The sequence below is a fragment of the Nanorana parkeri genome, unplaced genomic scaffold (assembly GCF_000935625.1).
Source record: "Nanorana parkeri isolate BGI_ZX_2015 unplaced genomic scaffold, ASM93562v1 scaffold355, whole genome shotgun sequence".
Lineage (NCBI taxonomy): Eukaryota > Metazoa > Chordata > Amphibia > Anura > Dicroglossidae > Nanorana > Nanorana parkeri.
The window spans coordinates 237,690-257,429 of record NW_017306623.1 but is presented as its reverse complement, the minus strand read 5'-3'; the positions used below and the strand labels follow the sequence as shown (position 1 = coordinate 257,429).

The following is a 19,740-nucleotide window of genomic DNA, read 5'->3' as shown; positions in this document are numbered from 1 at the left end:
AGCTCCACCCCCATGCCCACTACATAATACATATGTGCCCGCACACACACTGCTCGCATCACTGCACACGTGTCTGTGCGCACTCTCAGGCTGTCAGTAAAGTTGGTTTGATCTCCCGCATCGACGCCGGGAAATGTAGTTCCGCAAAGGATCGCGGGAAATGTAGTCTCAGCGCGCAGCGGACTGGAACAGGGAGGGAAAGCGCAGTGTGGAAGCGTGTTTGTGACAGAGAGGACTAGAAGTGAGTACATTGTGTGATGTGAGTGTGGTGACCGGGGCACAGCGGGGGATTACTGTGAGCAGAGGGGGAGCGGATAATGACCATGACATTGTATAGACGGGTGACAATGGGGCGATCAGCGACTGTCATACAGTGTAGAAGGTGTACGGTGAGTGCAGACACCGCATGGTAGGAGGACGATGCTATGGAGATAGCTGGTGGGTGCATATGACACAGGAAATAGAAGGGGTCACAGTACATGGGGGACACAGGAAGGAATCGGACTGTGTGTCACCTATAGGGGAGAGGTCATCCTAATTTGCATTATATACCAGACCCAATTTCTGGCCAGTTCTGTGCCATCAGAGCTTGTTCACATTAGTGCATGCAGTCATTTGTGTAGCCCCTTTTTCTGGACGGACAGCCAATACCACGCAATGTACAATAAATAAAGACATGCAACCCACCTCAGTGAACAGAGGGTCCACATCCATGTGTTGGGGTACTTTTCAGCATGTTCTATGGCTTTGTGGTAAAAACGCACGTTTGACCGCAGTTCATTGGTGTGAACGGGAGCCGCTCTCTGCTTGTAAAGCACAGATTGTTTGTTTGTTATTGCCCAATGTGTCCTGTTATCAGTTAGATATCGGTTCTCTAGACAAGAATAGACCAATCCGGAGACTCCTGAACTCTGACACAGTTTGATTTCATCACACTGGCCTGGTCAGTAATGGACGCATGTGTTCCAGTAAGGACCCAAAACACATGTAAATGCATTTCAAAATATTAAATAGTATCTGTCACACTGTGTTTTATATATGTGTCTAGCTACATTCAGAGAAAACAATTCTGTGGGGGGGATGTATCATAACTGTAGCCGTTGGCCATAGTAACCAATCCCCCCAACAATTCTTAAACCCTTGCAGTGGGACTACCCCCCCGCACTGCAAGGGTTAAGTGCTCATTTATGCCTAGGATCAAAAATAACAAAAATATACTCAGTCAAACCTCAGATCTTGCCGGTTGTCACAGCACTCCTTCCGGTCTGCCTTCTTCTCTGCTGCAGCAATAGTATGTCCCTCGCCATCCTCGCGTTCTATACCCTGTATAGAGAGCACGGTGATTTATAGGACCTCAGACCCTTGCAGCAGAGGGGGAGAGACGCTGGAAGGGCCAGTATAACAGCCAGCTGACTCCAAGGATTGGGTGAGTATAACCTATTTTTATTTTTAACCGTAGACAAAAAACATTTTTCCCTGGCGTTCTTCTTTAACCCCTTAACGACCAGTGACGTCCATAGTACATCACTGGCATCGGGCCCGTTTAAACAGAAAAGCTGCCGGGGCTCTGTTTGTTTTAAACTTGTAAAGCCGACTATTTGCTTTACAGTAGAAGCGATTCTGGCGGCTCAGCTGCTGCCAGATCGCTTCTACACCCCCCTCCCCCCCGACACACCCACTGTGTTTCCCGGGCTCTGTGCTGCCCCTCCTGCGGGCCTGGGACCAGCTTCTTTGGTGTCGGGGGGGAAGCTTGGGAGGTGATCGGCGAACCTCCGTTCATTGATCTCCTCCCTGCACTACGGGACTGGGAGCGATGCAGATTACTGTACTGTACATCATTTCCGGTCCCATAGCTGTCAGTGCTGGGCTTCTGAAGCCCACCAATAAGTAATTGAAGTGGGATCTGCACTTCAATAGCTTATTTCTAATGTAACCGTGATACTAGAGGTCCAGTATCACCTTAAAGAGTACTTGTCACCGTCAATATACTATCACATGGGGGGACTTGTAAGCCCCCCCCCCCCCCCCCGATGTGATAGCAATTAAAGTAAAGTTTTTAAAAACATTTTAAACCGGTGTTTAAAAGTAAAAACATAAGTAGTCAGTATAAGTCAATTAGGATATCGCAGTATGCAACAACCAAAATAAGAATCGTGTTTTTGATGTGTGTTTCTCTTTGTCACAAGGTCGAATGTGTAGATGGCGTCAGACAGTGAAAGGAATGAAAAGCTTGAGCCTCCAAATGAGGAAGAGCAGCAGTCTCCGGTAGATGACCCACAGTCTCCGTCGGAAGGTCATTCGACTTTACCTGGTGATGACCAGCAATGGAAGTGTCTGCTGTGTTATCTCTGCTTCTATGGCTTCATGAACCAGCTGCGTCCTGGAGAAAGCTTTATCACACCATACCTACTGAGCCTGGAAAGGAATTTTACCAAAGAGCAGGTACTTCACAGCTTATAAGTATGTTATCAAAGCAGATATCACTGCATGAGAGGTTTGTATAAGAGTATGAGGTGGTGTATACCGTATATTTTAACATTATTAAAGTGGAACTATGCTCGCCTCTCTTCCAGCAATGCAAGGTCACTTGTTGGCGCCAACACCTCCGCCTGGTCTGCTTCCAGGTTCAGGATCTTCAGCCATCTTAATTGGCCATGCCAGGATGACGTTACTCCTGCGCATGCGCCGGGGTTCACTCATACCATTATAAACTGCACATGCGTAGCTCTGTGTACACTGTCCATAAGAAGGTGAAAAGGCAGGCAAGAGTCCTTTAGTGCAGAAGAGACACGGAACAGTATTTATAGATAATTCACTCATCATTCATCCTGCTCAACTTTGAACATTTGTTGTGTACGAATGAAGGCAAAAAACGAACATTCTTAAGATATTTTCTTTTTAAATCGAGTGTAATATAAGGAAAATAGCACATTATGGCCACTCGATGGAGCACAGGAAAGAAGTATTTTTTCCAATACTCCACAGCGCCATCTAGGTGCCATAATGTGATCTTTTTCTAATACCGCATTCGGTTCGAAAAATATACTAAGAATGTTAATTTTTGTCCGATTTTTTTTTGCCGGACGAATGGCTCTGCAAATTGTTTATAACTACACTCCATCATCTGTCTCTTCCTGCCTGGTCATAATTTTCTTTACATTCATTTTAAGTTCCACTTTACCCTTTGTTGTTGTGATAGGACAATTTAAAATATTCAGATTCTTTTTTTGCTACGCACTCTCATTTCTGGTTCAAATTATATCAAAAGACCCTTTTTGAGTAGAAAGGGGAAGTGCTCTGAACCTTTCTACAGACAGCGGACAGTGTTGAAACTCAGCAGGCACTTCCGATTAGAGTAATAGGGATAACATTCTATTTTAACATCTACCATCACATATTTCTCCTATCTTTCCTTTTTCCATAAACGCCTGCCTGTAGTTTTTCATAAAAGAAACCTATTATGGCTTATTGGCAATATTCAGAAAAGACTTGGCCTAGTAGGCTGGGTATCATGTCAATCCTCTGCCTTCACTACATTGATGATGAGTTGGAAGCATGCAGACAAGGCATTAACTTCACGCTAGCATTATTTGCTGCATGCTCGATTTGGGTCTGTGACCTGAATTTGAAACCAGATAAGCCACAAGTTTTTTTTCAACAGCGGTAGTAGCCAATGTATTCCACTCATGAATTCTGGCTAACAGTAGGTGTTCCCAGCTGCTAGAGCCATGCCTGTAATGGGTCCCAGATCTGACCTCCCTTCTCACATTTAGGGGCCTGCTTAACACTTCGGACTGTGCTGATTTGCTGCCTATATCAGGGCTAAAGCTATTCCTGGTGAAAGTTGGTCAGCTGAATCACATACTAGTCTTTCCATTGACTAAGGGCCTGTTAACACTTTGTCGCTCTGTTGCGTTTCATTAATTACGTTAAAGTAGATCTCTACCCCCCTTTCACTAAAAATCTCCTCAGCATGCTGATTTGAAATCATCTTACGTTTATTAGTGTAAAGGAGAATTATGGGGAGAGTGATTTACACTCATCCTCATAGTTAGAGCCGACGTGTGACATTGGAACTGTCACACGCCGGCTCTATTGATCGGTAAGTGAGCGAAAACATACCGCCGCTCGCTCACTCGATCCCGATCATCTCCCTGCAGAGAGTGGTGACTGTGTCACAGCTCCCCCCAGGGATTTCCCCCCTCCCCAGTCTCCCTTCCTCGAGTGCTGACTGGAAGGACAGACAGAGGTGGGGGGCATAGCTGGCTCCGCCTCAAGATAGAAAGAGCCCACTGCCAATCAACTAGCGGGGTGGATCTCGATAGTATTGTTGGGATCCATCCTGCCTGCGGCGCTCTCAGCATATAATGGGCAATAGCCCGCTATATACTGAGTTTTGGGTCACGGAAGGACTTTTGTATATGTCCTCCCGTGACCCTAAAGAGAACTATAGGGGGGGAAAAAGATTACCCCATAGATCTTTTAAAAATATTTTGCTGTGGATGGCTGCACTTTGCTCTCTGGCTTTTTAGTAGGGATGCACTGATACTAGTATCGGTATCGGTGCCGAGTATTTTGGCGAGTACTCGTACTCGCCCAAATGCTCCGATGCCTAGCCCGATCCTTCGGGTATTGGGAGGCCGGGCAGCAAGTCATTACTCGCTGCCCCGGCTTCCTGATTGGTCGGGAAGCTGGCTAATCAGGAAGCCGGGCGCCATGTAATCACCTCATGACGAGGGAGTGTGGAGTCGGCTTCCACGCCAATCAGGAAGCCGGGCACCGTGTCATTACACGGCGCTGGCTTCCTGATTGGCCAGAAAGCCGGCTCCATGCTTTCTCGTCAAACAATTCTTCCCCACACAGTTACCTCCTCAAGTATCACTTCCCCCCTCCTCTTTTTAGATTGTAAGCCCTCAGGGGCAGGGCCCTACTTACCATCTTGTCTTGAATTGTATTGTGATTGTAATGTCTTCCTTATATTGTAAAGCTCTGCGCAAACTGTTGGCGCTATAAAAATACTATGTAATAATAGTGACGAGAAGCATAGGGACAGCTTCCCTGCTAATCGGGAAGCCGGGTGGCGAGTCTTTACACGCCATCTGGCTTCCTTAATTGCACTTCCGGTATTGGCGAGTACCGCAAAACAAATATCGGTACTCGATACCAAAATACCTGTATCGGTGCATCCCTATTTATTAGTATTGGATGGGAATGCCTCCTGTTATAAAATGTGCTTCTAGTCTACCTTTCCTAGCAGTCATTCCATGGTCTGTAATCCGAATGTTTGAGGTACAGAAGGATTTTCACACATGATTTACTAGCTGAGGAATGTTATAAGCAGCAAACTGCTGTGAAATCATGTGAACTGTGACCTTTCTCCATTCTTTTATACCAGTCAGTCATCTAGTCACAAGCTTATTAACGTCTTAGAGATTGTTGTGTATTACAGGAATGGAATATGGTGCCAGACGTTCATGTACCTGTAAAATAATCGCTGATCCATAGCACGTTCAACTGGAGTGGTATTCTTGAAGATGTTTCACAGATTCTGTAGTTTTAAAGCTGAATTCTGGGAAAATAACCCCTCCCCTTGCAGTGGGGATGTTTGTGTACTGCAGGGGTTAAACACTTAGGTCTAGGGTACCCGTAGGTTTACATACCTGATCCCTCTAGGCTACAAGATCAGAACCCACAGTCTCTTCCTCCTCCTATGCTCCAGCGCTCACAGGCATGCTGACAAGTACAATGCAGACTCCAACCTCACAGACAAAAAAAATAGTCGCTCAGCCAAATCTTCCTAAGCAACTGCGGTGGTTGGTGAAGGTCCCTGCTTGACCCAGAGCAAATGCAAAAATGGAGAAACCGGCACTCCATGGGATCCTCTAAAATGTTAACTTTGTATTGTTGCGTCATAAAAACAGCAAACAGATATTCACTGACGTGTTTTTGCAAGGCCCAAAGCCCCACAGCTGCCAAGCTGGAGGGTAGGGGAGACAAGGAGAGCACTGACCTCTGGGGAAGTAGGCATCAGGTAAGTAAAACTGCTTTTAACTAGGTACCCTAGACCTAAACAAGTAATTTATCATTGTAGTGCAATGGCAGCTCCACTCCAAGAGGAGTTTTTTTTTTTTTCCCTGGAGATGGCCTTTAATGAGTGTCAGGAACATACTATGAAATTCATAGCCACACAGGAAACTTTGTCATAATCCAGTCACAATGGAATGGGTCAACCAGATGTTGGCTGTCCAAGAACAGGATTGGAGATGTGAAAGTTTGTGGAACCACCCTCCTTTAACTACATAATCCAACCCTATGGTGCCAAGAAGTCTAAAGCTGGCCATACACTTATAGATTATCTGCAGATTTTCTATGGTCAGATGGAAAAGTGCAACAGATTCCTCCATCTATGCTAAACTGTGTGGATGGAGGAATCTCCCACTGGGCCAAGCTTTAGTATCTTGCTAGTCGGCCCCACTGGCTGTCAAAACATCTGAACAATGCCTGCATCCAGTCAGATTGTTCAGATATTTTGACAAGGTTTGGTTCCTACATTTTGACATAAATGGCTTGTTTCCTGTCTCTTGTGATCAAGTTGTCCTCCCTTTCAAAGTGTACACCTCACTGTCCTTGAAAGAGTTTCCCTTTTCCTTACATTGTGGGAAGACTATGGCTTCCTGACTAGAGATGAGCCTGGGCTTGGTGCAAACCCATTTCCCCTGAGTTCGCCCAAGCCCACAGAAATGTCACCCCCCTCCTCCTGGCCCAATTAGTGGCAGCAGGTTCGGCAGGGGGCATTTCCTGTCCCTTTGTGACGTGTAGCTGTGGGGCAAGCAATGTGTGTCTCCACAACTGATTTCAGTGGCAGTCACAGTTTTGAACAGACTTGGGTGAACTCAGTCGAACTAGGTTTGCACCAAGCCCAGGCTCATCACTAGTCACCTTCGAATCTTGGGCCATCCTTTTGTTGGGAGGTTGTAGTATCTGCACGTTATACTGGCTTTTGCATTCTTCACTATACTGGATAAAGTTTCCTCACTTGTATCTGGGTGTTGGGTCTTTTGGGTTTACAAGCTTCTGTATCATCGTATTGTTGGGTTTGAGAAATACAGGGATGCAATGTTTAAGGATTCTAAAAAAACAAACCTTGTTTCCCTGTGTTTAAGAGTTTGAGGATTTAGGGACATGTGAAAGGTTCATTTTATAGCTTGGATTAAGGTTTAAAGGCTGTTACCCTTTCCGACTGTTTCATGTTACATCAATATATAGGCAGCAAGATTGAACAGGGTCAGACTGCAACCCTCTAGCCAATCTTATCTTCCCCCAGATACTCACAGGCTGAGTTTACCTTTGACACCATGTTTCATGTTAAACCCAAGACTGGTCACATGACAATCTCCTACAAACCCCCCTACTTGCGTGAATTGCATGGTTCTTCTCCCCACAGGCTGCTGTATTTTTTTTTAACTTGGTGCGGCTGTGCATGGCTTCCCCTACACAGCCACTTCATCCTCTGACAGGATCTGTGACTGGAGAAACGACAAGCTCCATCAGCCACCGCAGCAAATGGGCTTGCAGTTCTCAACGAAATGCAAGTGCCGTGACGTCACTGCAGTTGTAGTCCATTCATTCTTCTTCCTGTCCATGCTACAAAAAAGAGTCTGCAGGATGCAGAGCATCACACCTTCGATCCACTGATTGCGGTTGCAATGCTTTACTGGCTCCAAAGCCAAAGAATAATAAATGCACATTGTTTGTTTCTTGTGTATTTATTATTTTTTCAAAAAGGGGGGGATTTCCCTTTTACGTGTTGGGGTGCAGGTTAAGAGCGAAGTGTTTATTTTAGGGGTTAAAGTGCAATGGTTCAGGTAGGAGGAGAGTTAGGTCATAGTGTGAGGTTAACAGTTAGGGTTCGGTGACATTTTGCTTTGCTATGTATTTATGACACAGCATAAGCTCATTTACTGTTTTCTCTGGCTTCATGTCTCCTGCATTCCTTTTCCCAACCTCGTGTGATGTGTATCTGCAACTCTGTAAAAAAATTGTTTCATGAATTTGTGCTACAAATAATTACTTTTACGGAAACCGGAACCCAGGTCACCTCTCTGAGAAGAAAAGTGAAGGTGATTCTTCCACATTCCATCTTGTGGGATCGTTCAGAGTACGATTTCACACACAGCACTGCTGCAGGCAAAATCTAGTAAATGTAATGCACAATATAATGACATTGACACGCTTTGTGTACTTATAGAGGGCGAGATCTACTGTATGGCCAGTTCAAAAAGCACCATGTGATTTGTAAATTCATCAATGAGTGTTTGGAAGATCTGCTTCATCAGCTTCTGAAGCTGGAGAATGACACACGAATGCGGAAGTGATGTAACATATATCACTTCCGCATTCTGACACCGGAGAGGGGATTGAAGGGAGATCGTGTACCAAACTCCCTCTGATCGCCTGTCAGAGAGCCACCATGCTGGTCCCGGGCCTGCATCGGGCACAGAGGAGCCTGGAACCAGCGGGGGAGGCTCTCCGATCGGCATCCCATACAAGCAAGCCGGCGGATCGCTTGTATGTAAACGGGCATCGCTGCCTGTTTTTTAAACTTTGAAATTAATGGTAAAAGCTGCGCTGCAAAGTGTCAGATATAGTAGATACTGACGTTGGAGTAATGTGATACTATGTATAAAAAGTGCAAAACAAAAAAGAAACGCATGTATATAACATGCACCTTAGTGTAAATGTAATTGCTACAAAATATCCATGATGAAAAATCAAATGCACTAAATATTACCTGTGAATCAATGTGATGCAATGTGCAAAGAATACCAACTAGAAAAACGCATGTGTGTAACTTGCACTCCAGTGAAAATAATGGTTAAAAAATGTCCATGATCCTGGATCTTCAATAGTCCATTAAGTAAATAGAAGATAAATGTAGAATAAACTTAGTCTCCTGTGACCATCAACAGAGAAATCTTCTGGAATGCACCTCACCTTTTAGCAGAGACCCACCAGGGTCTGTATGCACTGTTCCTCTAATTCGAACCAGGTAGAGGAAGCACCTGATGCCGAACACCTCCCAGTGATTTCCTCCTCTCAGGTACAGACTCTCTTGCAGTCTCAGGAATTGGAAGCAGCCAGTTTTTTTGTTTTTCAATTTTGGTTGTTTTCAAAACAAGGCGGGGCTAACAGGCCATATATACACACGACTTGTTACATCCAGGAAGCGGCCGGCCATTATAGTAAAACAGCCGGCCGGTTAAGGGAGGCGGTTAAAGAAAAAAAATATTTTTTAAAGGCTAGAGAGGCGGGGGGTTACAACCTCTACCAGGGTTTTCTTAATGTCTGTGCCTCCATTAGGGCGATCTCTCTTAGTTCCTGTCCTAGTGACACCCTGTGTGCCTGTATGTGATACGGTGTCACTGCGACAGAAAGTGAGCAACATTTAACAGAGGCTCTAACCCTTCTCCACACTAGAGAGTTTTGGCTTGAGCTGGGCTTTAAAGAGTTTGTAATCTACTCCTTCTATTCCTCTTTGTTTTCCATATCCTTCCATATTTTTCACCTCATTTTTTTCATTTTGTTCTAATAGGTTACCAATGACATTACCCCAGTGCTGAGTTACTCATACATGGTCGTGTTGGTGCCAATTTTCCTGCTGACCGATTACCTGCGATATAAGCCAGTGTTGATCCTGCAAAGCCTCAGTCACATCGCGGTTTGGTTGCTGCTTATCTTTGGTACTGATGTCATCGCCATGCAGTTCATGGAGTTCTTTTACGGCATCACCATGGCAGCACGTGTTGCCTACTCTTCATACATCTTCTCATTGGTCTCCCCTGTCAGGTATCAAAGGGCAGCTGGGTACTCCCGGTCTTCTGTACTCCTAGGGGTCTTCATCAGTGCTGTGCTGGGACAGCTTTGCGTCACGTTGGGTGGTGTCCCGTTTCAGACTCTGAACTATATTTCTCTTGGCTTCATGATATTTGGACTCCTCCTCACCTTGCTTCTCAAACGCCCCAAGAGGAGCCTTTTCTTCAATAAAAATGTTTCTAAACACGAGAATGGAATCAACCATTCTGAGCTGCAGAAGATGAATCCTGAAGGCAAGGCTGGTGGCTGGTGTCCTGGATGGAGAGACTCTGTGTTCATTCGTATGCTCACTGAGCTCAAGGGAACTTTCCGTCATCCCCAATTACGTGTCTGGTGTCTATGGTGGATTTTTAACTCGGCCGGCTACTACCTTATGCTGTACTATGTGCAGATCCTGTGGAATGAAATTTACCCTACCAGAGATAACCGTAGGGTATATAATGGAGGTGTCGATGCTGCTTCAACACTTCTTGGTAAGTTTCTGGTTGGGTTCTACAACATGATTAATCAGCTAGCCAGATTGTTATTGAAGCTGAACTCTGGGCACAAAAGCTTTCATAAAAATCTATTCCTCAATAGCCACAGAGGATATAAATCCACTTTGTGTGCCAAAAACCTTTGCATATCCAGATATTACAATAAAAGTAGCAGTGACATCATCACTGTGCTGCACATAATTTGTGCAAAGATCAGAGCTGTGGGAGGGACCTAGCAGGCCCCACCCACTGCAGGCTACCAGAAAACTACAGGAGGGAGCGGATTCAGGACCAGTAACCCTGCCCAAGGACAGAAAGCAGCAGTGACTGGTCTTCATTACAGGAAGCTGCTGTAAAGGGACAGAGTTTCATGCTGGATTACTACTGTAAGAAATTTACGAAGCACACTAAGGAGTCTATTAATAAAAAATATTGCATAGCTATTTAACCAGTGAAACTGCATGTACATATATTCAATGTGAATTAAACAGCTGTTGTGAGAATGGGGCAAAATTGAATGTTCTTAAGGTTATATTCTCTTCTGGTCGAATGTTCTTCAAATATTATAGGCAGTAGTGAATCTGGAAAATACAGCATTATGACTACTAGTGCCATTTTCTGGCCGAAATAGCGGTGCATCCATTCTATTCTCTCCTCCCTGCTGGGCGCTGCTCTGTGTCCCAGCGGGGAGGAGAGAAACTGTCACAGGAGGCCGAGCGCTGTGATCGGCCAGCGTCTCTCCTCCCCACACCGCTCAGCCTACTGTCAGAGTTCGGGAGAGCGGTGTGTGGGCGGAGACAGCTTTCATTGCTGGCACAGGAGGCTGAGCTCTCCTCTCACACCACCCCGCCCAGCCTCCTGTGACAGCTGTCAGGATGGGGAGCGAGGTACAAACACTCAGCGATCACTGATTGATTGAAGACATGGTTGTCAGGGTACCATGCACAGGCGTCCTCACACCACATGCAGGTACCCACGCAGGATGACCAAATTAATATGACCACACTGGATGAGGTTATGCACAAGGTTTATTTGTTACACGGCAAACAAACCTACAAACCCCCACAGGTTTAGCAGTGAAGTAACAAAACCACGGTTGGACCAAACACCTACAGCCAGGGGGAACAGCAACAAGGAGGGGTAACAGGACTGCAGATAGATAGCAGGCCTCAGGACACAGGAAGAGTGGTCAGGTAACAAGCCGGGTTGTTAACAGGAGGGCAGGCAGTACAGGAACAGGATTCAAGAAGAGTGGTCAGGTAACAAGCCGGGTCAGTGACAGGTTTGCAGATAGGAAGCAGGGTGCAGGTTCCAAGGCACATGACATGGGCGTCAGTCAGGTGCAGGCGATGCAATACTGAGCCTGCTTCCTGACTGCAGGGAGGGCCTAAATACCCTCCCAGGAAGCACCAGGTAATGGGATGATCACTCACAGCCTGGGCACACCCGCAGGTGAGTACTGGAGCTGCAGGTTTCCAGCACCACCCAGCGGTGGTCTGGTTCCTGGCTGCTGGAGACACCTGCAGGCGAGCACAGGAACTGCAGGACCTGGCTCCATCGCCACCTGGGGGTGCTCTAGATCCTGACAATGGTATGTTTACTATATCCTCAATTATGAATGAATGGGAAATTATATACATCACCTTCTGTTCATTCATGATTGTGGTTATAGTAAACACACTCTGTCCTCATGTTATGAATGAACAGGAACACTCAGTATTGAGGATTCCTGTTGATTTTATAACAGGGGACTCTGTGTCCTCAATCTCTTTACATTTTCATTTCGGTGCACCTCTAATAGATGGTACATATCGGAAGACGTATTAAAATAAAACTCAGTGCAGCTTAGGAGCCAGTAGATCATTTTAAAGAGATCTAAGTGTTTTTAGAGCAGGCTTGGGCAAACTCAGGTGAACTGAGTACGCACCAAACCCAGCCTTACCTCTAGTCTTTATAGCTGTTACAGGTTTCTCGGTACAATGGGGCAACCTCCCTCAACTTCACAGGTGAGATTAGTATTGACACTGAGCTCTTATATAGGTAACCCATTAGAAGACAGACTGTAAAAAAAAATCATAGATCCATTTTACAGTACTTGGTGACCAGGCTATGGACATCTATATTTCCATATTAAAGTCATTTTACATTTAGGGATTGCTATGGGGTTAAACTTGAAGTATACAGGTGGGGGGAATGATAAGTGTTATCATATGTATTACGCATCACTTATAAAATTTCCACCCCGTGTTTAGCCTGGTGTGTGCTGTTCACACGGCACTAGAGTCCCTAGAAGGTGCTGACAAATCTAGGACAGCCTATATACTGGTCAGCGCCATCAAAGTGCACTAGTGCCGTGTGAAGGGCATACACCTTGCGGAACGTTGGCCATACATTGTTAGATTTTCATTTGGAAAGCGAACCTGAACGATCTTTTCAACGAAAATCGAACAGTTGATGGTACAGCACCAATTTTAGTTTTTTCTAATGTGAACAAATTTTTCGGACGGTCCGGTTGGAAACTTTGTCTGACCGAACGAAATTCAATGAACGAGTGGGGTTTTCGTTTGTCCAATATCTCCCCAAGAACACAACACATGCGCAAAAGGAAAGCTGCCTGCGTCAAACGAATACTTTCTCTGGATAGGTCAAACCAATATTTCCGTAGTTTGTCAAAAAAGAGGTGGTTAGCATGGCGAACAAATGATTTCTGAAATCAACATTTGACTGCTTGCTGGGGGAATTTAGGTATAACTGAACGAGGGTTTGTGGCAGAAACTAAACCTTTGGAATGAAAATCGTACAATGTATGGCCACCTTACATTAAGCCCTTAGTGTTGTTTACACTTTAGATTTCATTGATACTTTTGGGGAGATGCAAAATTTTTAGTTGTGTATGGTGCCAGGAGTCCCAGACTGAGAACTACTGTATGGCACCCTGGCACTGAATACGAATATACCATAATTCTATCTTAACACAAAAGGTCGGTTAATGGCACGCTGATTTGTTAAATTTTATTGCATTTAAAGTTTGCCCTAAAATGGACCTTCGGGTTATCTTTTTGAGAGAGGACAATAGGAAAATATGACAGTGAAAGAGTTCGACAGCAGAGTAGATCAGGTGTCCTGACTTCACTTGCTGCATTCTTGTCCAGCATAATAGCCAGGCAGCTAGCATCTTCTGAAGGGGAGGTCAGCCATGGCAGCCTATTTGTCAGTTTTGTAGAAAAAGATGATGCTTAGGACAGGAAGTAGCAGTGTCAGTGATGTCTTTGTCCTTGGTCTCCAGGAGCCATGACCTCTTTTGCTGCAGGCTATGTGAAGATCCGCTGGAGTCTATGGTCAGAATTGGTCATCGGGTCAGTGACCGCTTTGCAGGCTGGGCTTCTCTTTCTGATGAGCACGACTACAAATATCTGGGTGTGTTACGTGGCTTATGTTATTTTCCGGAGTTCCTACCAGTTCTTGGTTCCCATTGCCATGTAAGTTTCTTCTGTTTAGATTGCATACAAAGACATTTAGCAAAGGTGATCCCTACAACTGCCTGAGTCCATGGTGACATTCTTTATTTTCATGCATAGCCATTAGTGCTTCAGTTCTTTAGAGTCTTGGACCGTTCATATTAAAAAGACACTACAGGTCAAATCTGTCTGTAAAATGCTCACCAAAACTTTGTGACTGTACTAAATTGGAAAGTTTCTCAGTTTATATAATCTCTTGCCTGTGGCAATTTAGTCGGGGGCCACTAGACAAACTGGCCGCTACTATATACGGTACCAGTTTTAATGTATGCACGTGTTACAAGCGGCAACTGTCATCTAGTGCAGACCTTACTAATGATCCATCATTCGGCCGGAGCTGACACGAGCAGCTCTGCGACAGAGATGCAGACCGTGTAGCTGCTCCCGCAAGTCGGGCATGCGGTCCGTGACCGTGTGGCTGCGGGCCACATAGTACCGGCTTGCGGGCCGGTACTTTGAGACCCCTGCCGTAGAAGAACCAATAGGAATTCTGGTAACACTCCCAAGACTGTTTAAAGTAAACATTATAAGAAGTTTTAAAGTGTATTTCAACTTTCTCTGTCCAATTTAAGAACTCCCCACTATATGTTTGTGTTCCCATTCGAAAAGAAAAAATGTATTTCTTACCTTTTCATTGATTCTTTGGTGAAGGCCTTTGTGCAGATTCCAGGCTACTCTGAACAGTTTAAAAGTGAAAGTAGAGGGACAAACTGAGGGGACAGACTGAGCTTCAACTCATTAGCATACAATGCTTTAACCCTTTGTTAGGACAAACCCTATTCAAATCTACTTTACAACTGATAATGAAATCTGCCAGCACAGAACAGACAAGATGACAGTAAACATAACTTTCCACAGCCCCCTTCTTAACATTACATGGGGGACTAGTTATGATTTTATAAGCATGTAAAGAGCACTTAAAAATGTAAGCAACCATTTTGAAATATTTTATGGTAAGTTATGTGAATGTGAAGATGTAACAAATATAAAATAGGTGTTATCCAAATTTGGAAATACACTTTTTAAGAAAAAACATTTGCTTTATACCATCATTTCAAGACGCATGGAGACTGCCATTGCTGATCTCTGCTTCTAGAAATATTCCTGGCTTTGAGTCAGTGACCTGGGATTTGTATGCACAGACAAGGACTTTTGACTTTTCCCTGTCTCTTCCCTGTGTCTCATGAAGCATATTCAGTTTTAGGTCAGCAATGTCAGCCCTCATATTTCCTTCTTGCCAGGTTTACTTTAAGCTCTCATTCACGCGCGTAACATCCGGCCCGTACAGATCCGTGCTGCGTGCGGGGCCGTATCGGGCCGCTCCCGGGAAGGACAGGTGCTGCGTGTGATTTGTACGCAGCAGCCTTTTCTTCTCTATGGGAGTACGCCGCCCTGCGGTCAACCAAACTGCACGTCGGTGCAGTGTCCCTGCTTGGACACACAGGATCCATCCTGTCAGCGTAGGAGTACGGACACCCGCACAAACGTACAGTTCGGGTGAGCGTAGGGCGTTGTACGGCCGCGTACTCCCATAGAGAAGCACAGGCTGCTGTGTACAAATCACACGCAGCCCCTGTCCTTCCCAGGAGCGGCCCGATACGGCCGGGCACGGATCTGTACATGCCGGCTGTTACCCGTGTGAATGAGGGCTAAATGTGGCATTCATGTGTCTGTTGGAGTGTAATAAAAGTTGACTTTCTGTTTTGTTGTTGCTACTAATGGATGTCCTAATGTAAATCCCAAATTTTGTTTCAGCTTCCAGATTGCAAGCTCTTTGTCAAAGGAACTTTGTGCATTGGTGTTTGGGGTGAACACGTTCTTTGCTACAATCTTGAAGTCTATAATTACGCTTGTGATTGCTGACAGAAGAGGCTTGGCACTTTCCATACACCCCCAGGTAACATGAAAGTGATTGTAGCTCAAAACATAGTTTACCTAAGAGGCATTGTGTAAACCATTGTCTACTTTCCATATGAAGACCTTGATATATGTGTTGGGCTGGCCATAAATATGCAGATGCCTCTGTAAGAATGATGTGCAGGAAGCCTTTCGCCTAGTCCTCAATGTGCCGCCTTTCGATTTGGTCTATGGCACTCTCTTCACCTACTTATTGACCTCCCTCACAAGTCTCTCACTGGCTCATTCAAGAAGTGGACGCAACGTATGTATTTATGATAAACTAATTCTCTTTTTGTCCCTTGAGGGAAGGAAACCTTGGTGCCTTCTTGCACATAGAGTTTCCAGCAAATGAGAAACTTGTTCCATATAACAAGTACTTTGGTCAGTGGGAATAACATGTTCTCCTATACTTCTTGTAAAGAAGAATACAAGAAGTAAAATGGACTTTGAGTTTTTCTCTTAGGTCCATACCCATAGAGATTACATGTTCAAAATAATATAGAAGGCTCAATATTTCAGAAGGGAGGGATGATAAATAGTGGTTTTGTATTTTAAATAAAATGCTTACCTTGAAAAGAATACATTGGGATGTTGGACGTCTACATGATAACTTCCACATTGGATAGATTCTGTAGTAATGGAGGTGGTGGGCAAGTTTATAATAACATTTCAGTGTTTGGTTTCGCTCTTTCTCTCAGTCAGGAAGTGTACACCTCCTTCCCCTTGCCCCAAGAACACACAAAAGGTCTCCTGGCAGGTGCAGCAAATCTTTCTAGTCTCTACGAGATCATCTGCAAGGCTGCACTAGTGAGGAGGAGATTCCACCAGAGGGAAGAGGAAATAAGTGGAGCCAAACACTCTCCTATCTGCATGTCCCTGCAAAGGAGACAAGTGGGGAGCAGAGACAGAAGGAGCAGTGGTGGGGTATGCAGTGGCAAGGGAGGCAGTGAAGCATCTGGGGAGCTACAACCTACAGCTCACACAGAGGCACCACTCGCCATCGTCCTGCAACACTCCATCCTCCCTTCCCTGTCAGCACTGTACCTGTGCCCCCCCTTCTCTGCACCATGCCTGAAACCCCACCACCACTGTGCATTTACACCAATTTCCTCTCCTTGCTCTCAGCGCCACAGCTGACCCCCCAGCCTACTAACCCACCACCACCCCTGTATGTTAACCCCGCTCTCATCACTGCACCTAACACCCAACCTCCTCTTTTGCATGCCTCCACCATCACCAGGGCACACGGAGCCCAGCTCTGCACTAGCTCCAACCGTATCAATGTGAACTTCTATCCCCGCCACTTCTGCAGTGACAAAATCTGTCCGTGTGCTGTTCACTCCTTAGGGAAGCCCAACAGAGCTCAGTTCTTGCCATATCATCACCAGTGATTCTCTGTTTTGGCAGCACACTTTTGCTTCTTCCTTCTGTCATGCTTTGTCTTTGGGCCACTGTAAAATATTTCTAGCAAAAGTGAAATATTGTGTTTATCTATCTATCCTATCCTATCCTATCTATCTCTCATGGAAAGCAATAATGAGATGAGAATCTTGACCTGTAACATACTATAGTTTACTATACAGAGTTGAACTGCTTTCTTGTAGGTGTTTTCAATGCTTGGTGTGTGTATGTAATTTTTTTTGTTCTAGACAACACTATGCTTGTTCAGGACAATGTTCTAAAGTAAGTCTCATTTTCAAGGATCCTGTGCCCCATGACCAGATAGTGATACCGCTTGCGCCTTAAATGATACAGATGGAGATAGGCAAACAACCAAGGTCCCGGCATATTCTCTATTTACAAGAAGTTTGCTTTCAATTGTGTAGTGATATTGGCCAACAGGGTCATCGATAACCTCCTTTGTTTCAAAACCTTGTTTAATGCTGTATCATTTCCAACTCCAGTTTGTGTTTAAAGGTGAAAGGTCCAGGGCTTCCATACTTTTTCACTACTTAGTGAGTCACTGGCCTTAAACAATAATGCAGCCAATCAACTAAGGACTTCTGACCTGCAGATTTGTTCTGGATTAGTAACTTATTAAGTGATAAACAAGGAATGAGTTACAGCCTCTGCACCTTTAAGACTAGATGTCAGTTGCAGCTTACATATTTCTATACTAGCAAGTACCCTTTAAACTAAAAATACAAATGAAGAACCTATGTAATACACAGTGGAGAATAAATCTGGCTGCCAGAGCAAGTCAGATTCTGTTCAGCCTTTTTATCATTGCAGGATAACAAACCCTAAACTAAACTGGCTGCTATACATAACGCCAATAAGGGTCTTTTGATCTTATAACTTAGACTAATGATTATAAATCAATCAGTCTTATGATCAATGTGCAAAATCACTTCATTAAAGGAGAACTATGAAGTGAGTGATTTTCACTCATCCTCATAGTTCAAGCCGACGTGTGATGATGAAACTGTCACAGGTCGGCTCAGTAGATCGGGAAGTGAGCGAACACATACCGTCGCTCGCTCACTTCTCGATCATGTCCCTGCAGAGAGCAGTGACTGTCACTCATGGCTCCCTGTAGGGATTCCCTCTCCGATCCTCCAGCGCTGACTGGCGGAACGGACGGGGGAGGGGGCGGGTACAGCTGGCTCTGCCTCACGCAGCTTTGCCTCACGCAGCTGGGTGGATCTCGACAGTAATGTTGGGATCCATCCCGGCTGCGGCGGGACAGATCCCGACACCTGTAGCTCGCGATATACTGTGCTTTGGGTCACGGGAGGAGGTTAGTTTATGTCCTCCCGTGACCCTTAGGAGAACTATGGGGAAAAACACTTACCCCATAGTTCTCTAAGTAATTTTGGAAATAGAATGAATCCGGTATCCTAAAGCATCCAATTTACAGATAACTTTTCAGCGGTCTAGTCAGGCTAAAGAAAGAAGGTTATCTGATTGGCTGCACTCTGCTGATACACATAACACTTGAAAATAGACCATGTATGCACTGGAACATTTTGACACTTGCTCTTTTTTTTCTCTCTCTCTCTCTAGTTTTATTTCTATTTTGGCTACTTTACATTGCTGGCTGTCGTGTTCCTTGGAGCATCTGTCTGGGTTATCATCAAACACAAGCGACAGAAGAACACTGAAGCAAACGCCCAGGACCAGCCAGAAACAGCCGTTGAACAAAAGGCAGATACAATTTCTGGCAAAGAGTCCCAAGCATGAAGTCTCTTCATGGCCAGACTTCAGTAGACAGTATTCCAGTATTAGGCCGTGCACAGTCTGCTTGTGCTGCAAACAGGGCTACTGACATTAGCGGATAAGTATAGGAATAGCAAGACCTGGCTGTCCTAGTATCAAGGTATATACTGTAGGGATGTGATGTGCAATCTTTCCCTCTTACACATCATCAATACAGGAGAGCTTTATAGGGCTTAGCCTTGAGTCATTCCTTGTGACTGTGGACACTGGAGGACTGGTGATAGGTGATTGCATCTAATCCAGTGAAATGCAACTTAAGACTCTCAGGAATTTTTGGTTTGCCAAGGAACTGATGATTTTTCATATGTGATGTGAACAGACCTTTTTAATAGAATAAGCTTATGAGACCTAGAAAAGTATTGCTTCCAGCTCTACCTGTTTTAGCAGATTCCTTCACCTAGCTTCTCCCACGTAACCTCTGAATCACTGTTTAGAAATATTGCACTACTTGGATTTCTGATGGGGTTATTTATTATGGCTGTGCAATATGCACATTTGGTTACTCACTGCACTTTGCATTGCTTTGTTAAAGCTCTATTCTAGCCAAAAACTGGATGGAGTCAGGTTTTTGAGATGCCCCCTTTCCTGCTGACTCAGTGACTGGACCTGGGTTTTAAATAAAGCCCTATGCTTGGATAGAAACTTTGATGGTACATTTTACTGTAAACCCACAAAAAGGGCCACATTCATAACTAGGAGCTGTGAAGTAAAAGTATAAGCCTTCATTGTGTACGGCATTATAAGAAATGCTTAGC

At 44.8% G+C, this 19,740-nt stretch overlaps 1 protein-coding gene across 1 annotated transcript; it reads left to right on the top strand.

Annotated features, from left to right (window-relative positions):
- Positions 1–2,190: 2,190 nt before the first annotated feature.
- SLC19A1 (solute carrier family 19 member 1) lies at positions 2,191–19,091 on the top strand. The gene is made up of 5 exons (XM_018558740.1): positions 2,191–2,442; positions 9,593–10,346; positions 13,636–13,828; positions 15,623–15,764; positions 18,773–19,091. The coding sequence occupies exons 1-5, from the start codon at positions 2,200–2,202 to the stop codon at positions 18,947–18,949; spliced, it is 1,509 nt and encodes a 502-aa protein (XP_018414242.1). The 5' UTR covers positions 2,191–2,199; the 3' UTR covers positions 18,950–19,091.
- The last annotated feature ends 649 nt before the right edge of the window (positions 19,092–19,740 follow it).

Bases quoted from the DNA above. Each gene is read 5' to 3' on its own strand.
- SLC19A1 (XM_018558740.1), top strand. From the start codon at position 2,200: ATGGCGTCAGACAGTGAAAGGAATGAAAAGCTTGAGCCTCCAAATGAG. The intron at 2,443-9,592 runs GTACTTCACAGC...TTGTTCTAATAG, and splicing joins GGAATTTTACCAAAGAGCAG to GTTACCAATGACATTACCCC. The intron at 15,765-18,772 runs GTAACATGAAAG...CTCTCTCTCTAG, and splicing joins CACTTTCCATACACCCCCAG to TTTTATTTCTATTTTGGCTA.